Raw genomic sequence first — 12,411 nt, forward strand, 5'->3', positions numbered from 1 at the left:
CCCCTCCAGCCCAGTCTACCCCAGGGTCCAGATCCATGCCCTGACACCCATCTTCCCTGGGGAAATGCTTGTAGCCTGGCAGGCTTGGTTCATGGAGGCCATGCATGCCTCCTTGGAGCAGCATAAGCCCAAGCAGCCCAGCAAGAAGCAACACAAGCATAGGGATCAGTCTCAATCTTCTGAATCAGATCCCTTCTCCTCTTTCTCCTGACTCTTCCAAGAGTCATCCTAAAATGCCAAGGAAGAGCCATAAGCACAAGAGGGTTCAAATGCACAAAAAAGCCAAAAGATTAAAAAAAAAAAAAAAAACAGCAAAAGGCTAGGCCCCAAAAGGCCCCTGCCTATTCTCCTGAGATTTCTGATTATGATTCCGCTGATCCTCACCCAGACAACCCAATCTTCCCTCTCAGACCTCTCAATCCATCTAGTCAACAGGGCACCCATGAGGGCATCCCAGCGGACCCTGGCAATGGACCAGATGCAAGGGAAGAAGGTTAATGGTCTGATGGTCAGCAAGTGGAACCTTCCACACATGTGCATACCTTCCACACACTTGCCCAATTTGATGAATTTTCTCAGTTGTTGCTAAAGCTCTGCATACGCTTGGCATACAACCAGACACGCTGAAGGAACCCACGGCCCCCTCCCATGAGTCCCTGGTATTCCCTATTTCCTCGTCCAATTATACTCTGTTCCCTTTGCCTGAAACTTTCTCTGAAGTAGTAAAGCAGGAGGGCAGGTGCCCTCCACCCAGAAAAGGACTACTGCTATAGTTACCAAACATTATAACAGTATTCCCTCAGCAGCCTCTTTGTTCCAGACACTTCCAGTCAATGCTCCAGTGGCTGTTCTGACCGCAGGGGCCATCTTACCTAGGGACAGGGAGTCTTCTCTGAAGGACCCCACCAAATAGAAACTGGAGTCTCAGCTCAGAAAGAATCCATCTAGGTCTGCATTGGAGCCTCCACTGCTGCCTCTATCATATCTAGAGCCTCCCTCCTGTGAATAGACAAGCTACTACAGTCTCCACCTCTGGATCCTCCAAGACAGAGTCAGATCCTTCTCAAGATCCAGAAGGCCCAAGCTTTAATCACTGACTCTACTTTTGCTCTGTTTGCTTTGCTGCCCATGCCACGGCAACCAACATCATGGCCAGGCACACCCTGTGACTCAAGCACTGGAGGTGGATCCCACCTCCTGGGCTAATCTGGTGACAGTCACTTTCACCACCACCAAGCTGTTCAGGGACGAAGCCCTACAAGTGATTCTAGTTGAAACCAAGGACAAGGAGGCCTTTCTGTCTTCTTCCCGCAAGGACAACTGGCGTACCACGCACAAGCCATTTCAGCCCTTTCACCCAACTTCAGACCCAGAAGAAGGAATACGAGATAGCCACGCACGACCTGGAATAGACAACACTTCAACATCTGGAGCAACACCTCCAAACAACAGTTCAGGCAACAGCAGAAGCCCCGTCAGGCCTCTTGACTCACTGTCCCCGAGTGTAGGGGGCCGCCTTTCTCTTTTCTTGCACACATTGGAGGCCTCCATCTCAGACAAGTGGGTTCTGGACACCATCCAGAATGAGTGCAAGATAGAGTTAACATCCTGCCCCGGAGACCGCTTCCTACCCACTCCTCAATCAAGATCCCTGCAAAAGCATGGTGCCCTACTGGAAGCAACCCATTAATTAATTAATTAAATAATTAAATCTAAAAATTTCTTGTATACCGTCTCCAAAGACTCTAGGCAGTGAATGATAACAATAACAATAATATTTTTTTAAAGGGGGGGGAAAGTCTGGCAAAAAAAGGTAGGTCTTGAGAAGGGCCTTTAAAAGCCACTAAGAAGGGGGCTGAATGAATCTGGGGTGGAAGGGTCTTCCAAAGAAGAGGGGCAGCCACAAAGAAGGCCCTCCTATGGCCCAAGCACCACACACTACACCAGCATCTACTCAGCATCTCAACGCGCTACACCAGCATCTAGACCTGGGGACGGGTCTTCTTCGCTGCTGCCCCAAGGCTTTGGAATGTGCTCCCTACTGAAATGAGCCTCCCCATCTCTGACAGCTTTTTAAAAGTTTTTAAAGACTCATCTATTCACCCAGGCTTTAAATTAGATATTGTTTTGATAGTTTTAATACTGTTTTAAATTATTATTTTAAAAATTTTAAATTGTTGTAACGTTTTAACTTTGTTGTGGTGGTGGTGTTTTAACTAATGTTTTACTTTTTCTGTTTTTACTTAGTTGTAAATCGCCCACACATGTAAGTTTTGGGTGGTATAAAAATATGTTAAATAAAGAAATAATACTCAGCATCTCCACCATAGAAAGAGTCCCAGTGGGCCAGGAGGGGCGGGGTATGAACTCCATCTTGTTTTCTGTACCCAAAATGATGGCTCCCTCGGGACCATCCTTGACCTAAAATACCTCAACAAGCTTGTTCGGTGAAGAACGTTTCACATGGAAATTCTGCTCCATCTCTGAGACACTTCATCAGGGGGACTTCTTGGTATCTGTAGATCTCACAGAAGCTTACCTCCACGTGCCCATCCACCAAGAGCATCGCCACCTTCTTCACTTCTGCTACAATGGTCTACATTACCAATATTCAATCCTTCCCTTCGGCCTTTCATCAGCACCCTGGATATTTATGAAGATGCTTGCCCTGCTGCTAGTGCACATGCGCCTACAGAAGATCTGGGTTTTTGCTTTGCTGGACGATCTCCTCATCCAGTCACCATCACTGGCCTTAGCCAAGCGGTTAAGATCACTCTCTCAAACTTATCCACTCAAGGTTTCCTCGTGAACAGGTCCAAGAGCAACCTGATTCCTTCCAACCGTATTCTGCACCTGGGAGTCCTCATAGACACCATCAGCGACTGCTTGTTTCTTCCCCAGGATCGAGTAGACAAGCTACATTCGCTTATTCACCAAATCCTGTCCCCCAAGTCAGTTCCTGTACTTACTCTGGCTCAGCTCCTGGGCCTCATGGTCTCCTCCTTGGAAGCGGTCCCTTGGGCATGCCTCCATCTCTGGCCATTACGGTGGTTTTTCCTTCCTCACCAGACATCCATAGCCTGAAGACAGCACACCAGACTACAGCTTACCCCATTAGTCAGCGATTCCTTGCTTTGCTGGCTGCAGGCTTCACACCTAGCAGGCTTCACACCTTCCTGGATCTGCCCCACATCATCATAACAGATACCAGCATTTTGGGTTGGGGACCCCAGTACCTCAACCACTCGGCCCAGGGGAAATGGTCACCGCAAGAAGTCAGAGACAGCATCAACTGTCTGGAACTGTGAGCCATCCACCTAGCGCTTCTGGCATTCTAGGACAGGATTCTCCACCATCACATCCTCATTCACTCCGACAACACTGTGGCCAAATTGCACATCAACTGGCTGGGGGGGGGGGACCCAATCCAAGTCTCAACACAAGGAAGCACTCCTACTCCTCTCTTGGGCACAGAAGCATGTTGCGACCCTCCTAGCTCATCACGTCAATGGCTCCCTGGACACCCAGGCAGACTGGCTGAGCAGGCAAGAGCTCCACCCGGTGGCATGGAGACTCAACCCCCAGGTGTTCCAGTTGATCATATCTCACCTGGGTCAACCATGCGTGGACCTCTTCGTGTCTCAGACAAATGCCCAGCTCCCAAGGTTCTTCTCCTGTTTCCCGTGCACTCAGGCAGAGGCTGTGGACGCCATGTCATTGACCTAGCTGCAGGAGCTCCTGTATACCTTCTCATCAATACTGCTTCTCAGCCACTTTCTATGTCACATAAAACTACTTCAAGCAGAGATAATTCTGGTAGCTACCTGGTTCCCCGCGATACTCTACCTTGCTGTTAACAGGTCTTTACTTTCTACCTGTCCTACCAGACCTCCTCACCCAGGGTCCTGTAGTTAATCACGACCCAGCTTGGTTCAGGCTTGCAACATGGTGACTGAGCACAACATCCTAAAATGTCATGGATATGCTCTCAGGATTATGGACACTATACTTGCATCCAGGAGGGCCTAAGCCAACTGGATATATCAGATCATCTGGAGGGCCTTCCTCCATTGGTGCTGCCGATGCAAGTTTTCCCCAGAGAGCTGTAGTATTAACTTATCCTTTTCTTATAGGATGGTTTAGATAAGGGCCTTAGGGCCAATACCATCAAGCGTCATGGAGCTGTCTTGGTCAACCTGCTAGCACTGACCCAGGTAAAGTTCGTTTAATCTCACCCTCACTTCAAGCGATTTCTTAGAGGAGTGACATTGTCTTCTCCTCCAGTAGTCCACAGATTCCCTTCCTAGGAACTCCACAAGGTTCTCCGAGTTCTACATGTGCCTCCTTTTTGAGCCTAGGAAGTTTATCCCCTTACATATCCTTTCCTCGAAACTCATATTTCTCATCGCCATCACATCTGCAAGAAGGATTTCTGAGCTCAGGGCGGTCTCCTCTAAATCTAGATTCTGCATCTTCTCTCAGGACTCTGTCCTCCTGATCCCTGACCCTCTTTTCTACTGAAGGTTGTCAGTTTTCCACCATTCCCAAGACATGGCCGTGCCATCATTTTGCCCCAGGCTGACCACCGTCAAGGAAAAACAGTGACCCAAACTTGATGTTCGCCGTTGTCTAAAAATGTACCTTTCCAGAACAGCATCCTTCAGGTCTACTGAAGCCTTTTTCATTTCCTTCCTTGCTTCTGCCATGAGCCAGCAAGTGTCATCAGCAACCCTGGCCCGCTGGATCAAGTCCTGCATTACCCTGGTGTATGAGGTCCAACACCTTCCAACACCCTTGAGGATAACTGCTCACTCAACCCATTGAGCAGCCATTTCGGTGGCTTTTTCAACACCCCATTGGACAGGATCTGCAGAGCAGCCACATGGACCTCTCCATCCACATTTATAAGACTTTATGAGCTGGACCTCTTCAACTCATTTCAGGCTGTCTTTAGGATGTCCTACAGCAGGTTTTTCCGCCCGAGTAGCTGGGGACGCTCCTGCCCGGGGTCTCTTAGCTTTGTCATATCCCACGTGAGACGTCCTCGCCCAGCAGCCCAGAAAGGAGCATTGGCCACCTACTGTGAAGGGTTCTTCTGGCTGCTGTTGAGGACATCTCAACCCACCCTTGGGTGTCCACGGCTACTGGTAAGCATTTCTCCTTCCTTTAGTTTGTTTTTACATACTGCATCATTTGCACATTCTTGTGTTTTTCTTTCACTATTACTTAGCTTCTAGAAGCTCAGCTTTAATACACAGAACTGGGAGGGGCGATCCTCTCCCACCTCTTAAACGCTCTGCCTGGTTGATTTTGTCCTGTCCTCTGGAGTGTGTGGGGAGGATAGCCCAGTGAGATATCCTCAACACTAGCAGCCAGAAGAAGCCTTCATGGTGAATGACTAATGCTCCTTTCTCTTAGAATTTGTTTTCTCTGCCCTTATCCACCTGCCAGGGAGTAATTAAACGTTGCTTCTCTCCAAGAGACCAAAGCTGTCACTCTCTCACTCCACTGACCTCCTTCATCAGGAGTGCTGGTATCCCTAAATAAGCTAGTGCAGCCCTCACAACTGCACTAGACCCACCGCTGCCACGACCATTGGAGGCAGTTCCTCTAGTTCCCTGGTGGCCAGTGTGATGGTTTTGTCTGCCCCTTCTCTGCTCCAGTAGGCCCAAGGGGAGAACTCCTTCCTCCTTCTCCTATCCCTGCAGCCATGTGACCATGTGTTGAGCCAGACCCACCCACAGAACCAGATGCCCATCAGTGTGCAGATCCACCTCCATTTGCCCACTGCTTCGCTCCAAGCTGGCGATGTTGTAGTGCGGCAGGCTGGTGTTGATGTTGGGGTAGCTTCTTTCTGCTTGGCCTGTCATGTCACTTTGTCAGCTGGGGCCAAAGCCAGCAGCAGGCTTACTCCCATTTCCAGGATGTGCAAGGTGAGTCCCAGACAGTACTGAACACTAACACAGACAGCAATATTGCCACATATAGCCAGCCTTCCATGGACTATGTAAATGTCAAGTTGACAGAAAATTCATTATGAACACCAGTGATTAAATTATTGACATAGTAATGTCATTCACACAGCCTTGCTGGGGAGGGCAAGTGAGGAGGCAGGCTCCTACGTGTCTCCCCACATACAACTGCCCTACCCTGACAGTTCTGCTGTTTGCCACAGCTCACAAGCCACTCCACAGTGAGCATCAGAGCTGGGAACTGAAGTCCTGCGGCATCCCACAATGCACCGTGCCAGGAGGCCAGTGCATTGGGCAATTCCCACACTGCCGGGTGCTCTTGCTGCGGACTTAGTGAACCCTTGGGGTGCAGGCAGCCTGAGTGTCCACAAGATGGGTAGTGGAGTAGATGGCCACGCTCATGCTCTTCTACCCCAGACCCCACTCTTAGCCTGGGCAAAAAACTCTAGCTACCCAACTGCGGAGCATTTGTTCATATTATAGCTCCAAATAGTTTCTGGAAGGACAGAGAGTAAATAAAAACCTTGGGGGTGTCTTAAGGGCCCCTCTTTCTAGTCTGGTTCCTGACTTCTCTTTAGGGAAGTGTTGTCCCAGACTCCTCTTTTCTCTCAAACAGCCAGAAAAACCTTCTTAATAGGCTGCCGTGAAAAGGACTAGCTCAGCAACAGAAATTAAGTGGCATAACCAGCGAGATTTTTTTTTTTTAAAGAAGCAGCCAAATATGCAGTTCTGTTAATCAAAACAAATGGGTGCTGCTGAAGGTTGGTAAGTAGCAGTGGAAAGCAGCTGGAATTCTTTACTGTTGCTGCAGGGGCGTAACTACTATTAGGCAAGGGAAGGAGGCTGCCTGGGGCCCCTCATGCCTCGAGGGCCCCCCCAGAGGCAAGTCACATGGCTATATATTGTGAAGTGTGTTTGTGTGTATCAGCGAGGGGCCCATTTTAAAATTTTGTCTCTGGGCCCACTCCAGCCTTGTTACGCCCCTGTGTTGCTGGGTAGACATTTCTGCCTAGAAACCCAGAAATGCCTCATGCTGCTATGCACACATATAGGGGAAAATCAGAAATAAAAGGATAAGTGGCTAGGGTGCTTGAAGCCCTGGTATGAGTACAGCCTCACTAGCTAACTGCAGTGTGAAAGGCTGTGTTTTTATTCCTCTAGGGTTCTGTTATCGTCCTCTGCCATCATTAAATGCTCCAGGAAAAAAATATTTTAGCCACTCTGAGTATAGTGGGTGCTTTAAAAGAGAAATGTAACTTAGGACAGCTATTTTTCCAGATCACTTTACTACTTTATTACACTCTTTAAATCAGGGGTGTAGCTAGGGGAGAGGGGGCCTGTGTTCATCCCTCTCTCTCTGGCAGCCCCCCAGAGTGAGGGAGATAATGAAGAATATAGGGAGGGATAGAGTTGGAGGGCCCTCAGGAGCTGGGGGGCCTGTGTTCTTTGAACCCTTTTGCTCAATTATAGCTAAGCCCCTGCTTTAAATACCTAACCTTGCTCTGTCTACTCACTATCATAATTATTTCAGAAGAAACAAACCAAAATTAGAAGTGAATAAAAGATTACTCACTTCTAATTTTTGTTTGTTTCTTCTGAATTATTTTTTTTAAATAGAGGCTGTAATTGTCATTTCACAAATTTAAAAGACAACTTTCCACACCCACAAAAATAAATCTAGGTGGGGCAAAGCAGTGCTCTAGTGGAATGGGGCACCCAGTGGCCTCCACCCTGACTACAGGGCTGTCTCCTGCAGTAACATTCACTTCTAGCTTTGTCCTGTACCACCACTGTTGCCACTTACCAACCTTATGCAGTATCCATTTGGTTTGATTTGAAGAACCTGATTATTGGCTTTCCTTCCGTGTTCTGTCTGGTTGTGGCTGTTCTTCTCTGAGCAGGCAAATGGGCTGACTTCTGATTACAAAAGGTGCAAGGAGGATCTGCAGTCATTACCACCTCCTACTGTTTCCCAGGCAGTAGAAGTGGGCTTGATTACATATATTTCTTTAAGAGGGTAATTGGTGAACTGGTACTATGTCCTTACTATTTGATAATACTAATAGGCTTTCTTCTTTTCCTGTTGTGACCGGAAAGAACCCAATCTTGGATACCACCATCCTTTTGAGGAGCTGTGTACAAAGTGCTGTGGGAATGCTAAGGGACCAAAATGAGGGTACCAGTCGTAGCATGAAGAGAATTGAAATTCTCCTTGATCTTTTGTCTGAGAAAGGTGACTTGGAAGGTATGAATGACTAGAAAATTTGGTTTTGAGACATAGGAGATACTTTCATGAAAACCTCTCCAAAATGTGCTATATAGTCTTTCTGTACAGAGCATGAAGTCATAGGGTTAATGTACTCTTATGCACAGGCAGTGTGGAAAGCCTCAGAGATTTGACTGGATAATTTCTGCTTTTGCAGTTCTAAGATGGGAGGCAGTAATCTTAATTTGCTCTATCTGCTTCTTTGTGGCTGTAGTCTACTAGACACAGGGGGAAACATTTCAAAACAGAATGTATATTCTAGGATGTAAAACACACACACACACCCCTTCAGTTTAAGAAAAGGTTTAATGTGTTTACAAATTTAGCCATGAACCAAAAAAGCATCAACATTGTACATTAAGGAGCCTATCTTGACTTCAGTGCAACAGTATGTAAGTGGTAAATGCTTTCTCGAGTCTCGGGTACAGATTCCCCCTTCATTGCCCCTCAGTCTGCATCCCTACACAGTCTCACACACTGTGTTCACTCGCAACTTAGCCTCCACAACCCATGCATGGGTACCTTTTGGTTTTTCAGCTCCAACAACAATGAAATTCAGGAGATTATGGTGACACTGCTCGCCTAGCTGCTCACTGATCTGCTGTCCCTATATGTTTCCATTTGCATTAGTGAAGATGGCATATACTTGTATTATATATATGGCATAGGAAACAATATGACTTTGTTGAAGATGAATTACTTAATGATATATTAGAATTTGTAAGCTGAGTAAGTCTGGTATTCTGATAATATTTCAACAGTTAGTTTGCTGGTTATAAATCTTGGCTAAGTCTGCATGGAATTGTACTTTGCAAGAGGCCAATTGCCAGAACTTAAAGATGAAAATTTAAAAGTGTGTATATATTTTTGTCAAAGCTCTTACCAGAGCCAGAGGGGGGGCAGAATTCACTGGGGTGAATCCTTTATTGTAAGAGGTTCACAGTAAGCTACCACCATCCACTTTATTTTAATGTGGTACAAACCACTCTCTCCATATAAAGTTCCTGTGGGGGTAAAGTGGCAAAATCCTCCCTAGAAGAGCTGAGCAGTCCTAGGGTTCCAAAGTTGTGTGACTAAGGCAGACCCAAAAGGAAGAGCAGCACACTTCACCAACAAGGTATTATCACATTAAAAGAAATCGGTAGGCAATAAGAACTGCTGTCTTTTCAGGCCCACCCTCCGAGCAGTTGCTCTAAGTGAGGCCTAGTCTTTCCCATCACTACCATCTTACTAAAGATTATTGAGCCCCTGGTGGCGCAGTGGTAAAACTGCCGCCCTGTAACCAGGTTACAAGTTCGATCCTGACCAGGGGCTCAAGGTTGACTCAGCCTTCCATCCTTCCGAGGTCGGTAAAATGAGTACCCAGAATGTTGGGGGCAATATGCGAAATCATTGTAAACCACTTAGAGAGCTTCGGCTATAGAGCAGTATATAAATGTAAGTGCTATTGCTAAGTGCTAAGTGCTATTGTGTACCTCAGCATCAGGGTTGCCCCCAATGGGAAGAGGAGGAGGGCTGAAAGAACAAGGGAAAATATGGCCACATGGAATTTAAGTTGTAGGTGAGCACAATATGTGAGATTATGAAACGTGTTTAATAACATGGTGCTGTAGTTGCACTTGCCATTTTAATGCTTACAAGCCGACCCCGCACAGAGCATCTGTTCTCTCTTTGGGGCCGACTACCTCTCCCCTACCCCCTCCTGGCCCAGTCTCCAGCCAGGCCAAGTGCCAAGCCCAGGCTGCTGGGCTGAGCACAGGTTGCCGGGCTGAGTGCCACGGCCGGGCCGAGTACCGCCGCCGCAGCCAGACCTGTCGCCGCGTCGTCACCCCACGGCCGGGCCCGGCCCTCCGCAACCTCTTCGCCCTGCGGCTGGGCCCACTGCCGCCGCCAGCACCGCGTTGCCGGGCTGGGCCGCCACCGCCTCATATCTGCGGCCGGGCCGGGCCCGCCAGCCGCCGCCTTGCATCCGCGGCCGGGCCCGCCCAGGCCCGCCACCACCTTGCATCTGCCCAGCCAGTTAATTCTCCTGGGTGCGCCTTAGCCAATCAGGTGCCTCCGCAGCCCAGCCAATCAGCTGGGCTGCCGGGACGCACATTCTAAAGGCACACCCAGGAGAATTATATATATAGATTGGTACATGAGTGATTTCCGAAGTACCTTAATTATTTGCTTGAATTGAAGACTTCTGACCCTGGGATGTCATTTGTTTTTCAAAAGAAAATTCATTCAATTGCATGACTCATCTTCAGAGTGGGGCTTGGGGGCAGTGGTGTAGAGAAGGCGTAGGCATTCCATGTCCTCATGCAGCAGTGTGTTTGTGCCCTCTCCTGTTGCATGTACCTTCCCCTGGTGATGGTGGTGGCGACAGCTCCCCCAGCGACAGCAGCAGCTTCCGCCCAGCGATGGCATGCTCCATATGCCACACCGCTGGGGATGGGCAGGAGCATACCACTGCAGATGAGCAGCGTAGGCAGAGAGGAGAACCCCACTGCTGTAGCTCTTTAACTTATATTTTCAAGCATTACAGAAAATCACAGACCCTTGACTGATGTTGATAAGATCTAGCTAAATTAGGTGTGAGACTTTTAGCAAGAGGCCTTAGAATTCATAATTGGCATTTAAATTTTTTCCCCACAGACTCCTTCCTGAAGATAATAAAGAATCGTCTTTTTAGACTTTTGAGGAAGCAAGAGGAGAGTTCTGATGCTATGAAACAGTGGATGCTCCGAGTGGCATCAAATCTTAATTCCCTTCAGGAAGCAGGAACTTTCAGGTACAGACAGCAGTTTAAACTGCTACACATTGGCAGACCTAAAACTAGAGGCCAGTATCAAGAGATCCCCTTGAGAAAACTTAAAGCACTTCCATGCAGAGATGGAAGGAATGTTTATGCCCCATTTCAATTGCAGCCCCAAACTTTGCATCAGATCTTGCTCTGGATAGGTCCTCTGACATTCAAGGGTGTTTTGGAGGGGAACATGAAGGACTGTGATGGGAAGAAGAGGGGCCTGAAAAGTCTATTCTGCATACAGTCTTGCAGCAAGGTAGATGTACCTGCTAAGGTCACTGTTTTCAGTGGATTTAAATGTGTGTAATTGGTGCAAGATGGAAAGCAAAACCCTTTATAGAAACTGTGTTCCTGAGGAAGTAGATCATCAGCCAATAGCTTTCTTACAAAGGATATGTGTTTGTTTCTACTGCTAACATTAATTATTGAATTACTTTATGTTTGTGTTGCATTTTGAGGCATGGGCAGTTTGGCAGATACTATCGCGAAGTGGAAGAGGAATATACATGTCAAAAGGGAATTGGGTTGCTTTTTCTCTCCATGTTGGTCTCTCTCTCGATATATAATCCATCAGAATGCTCCTAAAATAGGTGATGTGTGTGTTTAATTTCTTCTTTTTAATAATGGATGTTGCTTTCTGTTTTCTTTGCTGGTCTTGACACTGTAGGCAAACCCTCTGGAAGCGGGTCCAGAGTGTGGTGACTCCATTTCTGGCCTATATTGTGTCTGTCATAGACAGAGACTGCAATCTCGAGCTACTGGTCAGGCCAACAACCGAAAATTGTGTGAAAGCTCTGTGGTTGTTCATCTTCAGGGATCTGAAGTTTCTCAACATCCCTTATATTCTGAGTCAAAGCAGGTGAGCTGTGTAACTGTTCTACTGGTTGTCTCTAGAGTTTTCAGTCCCATTGACCACCATATGCATCTCGACTGCCTGATGTGGGTGGCATGTTTTTGTCCTTGTTCAATCTTATCTGGGCGTTTAGGTTTCAGAAGGTTGTATGGAAGGACTACTCTTTAGCTCCTTGGCTGTTGGCCTGTAGATTTCTGAGGGGTCCTATCTCATTCCCGTGCTGTTTAAGCTCTTTATGCAACTGCAGGAAGAGAATGTCCAGAGATCTGGTGTCACCAATATGTAGATGATGCCCAGATTGATTCTATCAGATTCTGGGGAGGCAATGGATGTTACACATGTCTAGGGACTGTGATGGGCTGGATGTGGGATAATAGACTTGTTCGAAACCAAACTGAAGTGCATTTGGTCAGTAGAAACACCATTCTTGGAATGGGTACTCAGTCAGCTGGGTGTAGGTGGTATAGTACTCTCTCTGGAAAAACTAGGTTTGTGGTCTAGGAATGCTTCTGGATCCAGCTTTGCTCCT

The 12,411-nt window shown here is 47.4% G+C and overlaps 1 protein-coding gene across 1 annotated transcript in view; it reads left to right on the forward strand.

The window, feature by feature from the left end:
• RNF213 (ring finger protein 213) overlaps nucleotides 1-12,411 on the forward strand; it is a 225,636-nt gene that overhangs the window by 102,276 nt on the left and 110,949 nt on the right. Inside the window, exons 32-34 of the mRNA XM_053293465.1 lie at nucleotides 8,070-8,217; nucleotides 10,879-11,014; nucleotides 11,697-11,888. Of these exons, the coding sequence (XP_053149440.1) occupies nucleotides 8,070-8,217; nucleotides 10,879-11,014; nucleotides 11,697-11,888 (476 nt within the window). The remainder of the gene's footprint in view (nucleotides 1-8,069; nucleotides 8,218-10,878; nucleotides 11,015-11,696; nucleotides 11,889-12,411) is intronic.

This window comes from Hemicordylus capensis, chromosome 2, assembly GCF_027244095.1.
Source record: "Hemicordylus capensis ecotype Gifberg chromosome 2, rHemCap1.1.pri, whole genome shotgun sequence".
NCBI lineage: Eukaryota > Metazoa > Chordata > Lepidosauria > Squamata > Cordylidae > Hemicordylus > Hemicordylus capensis.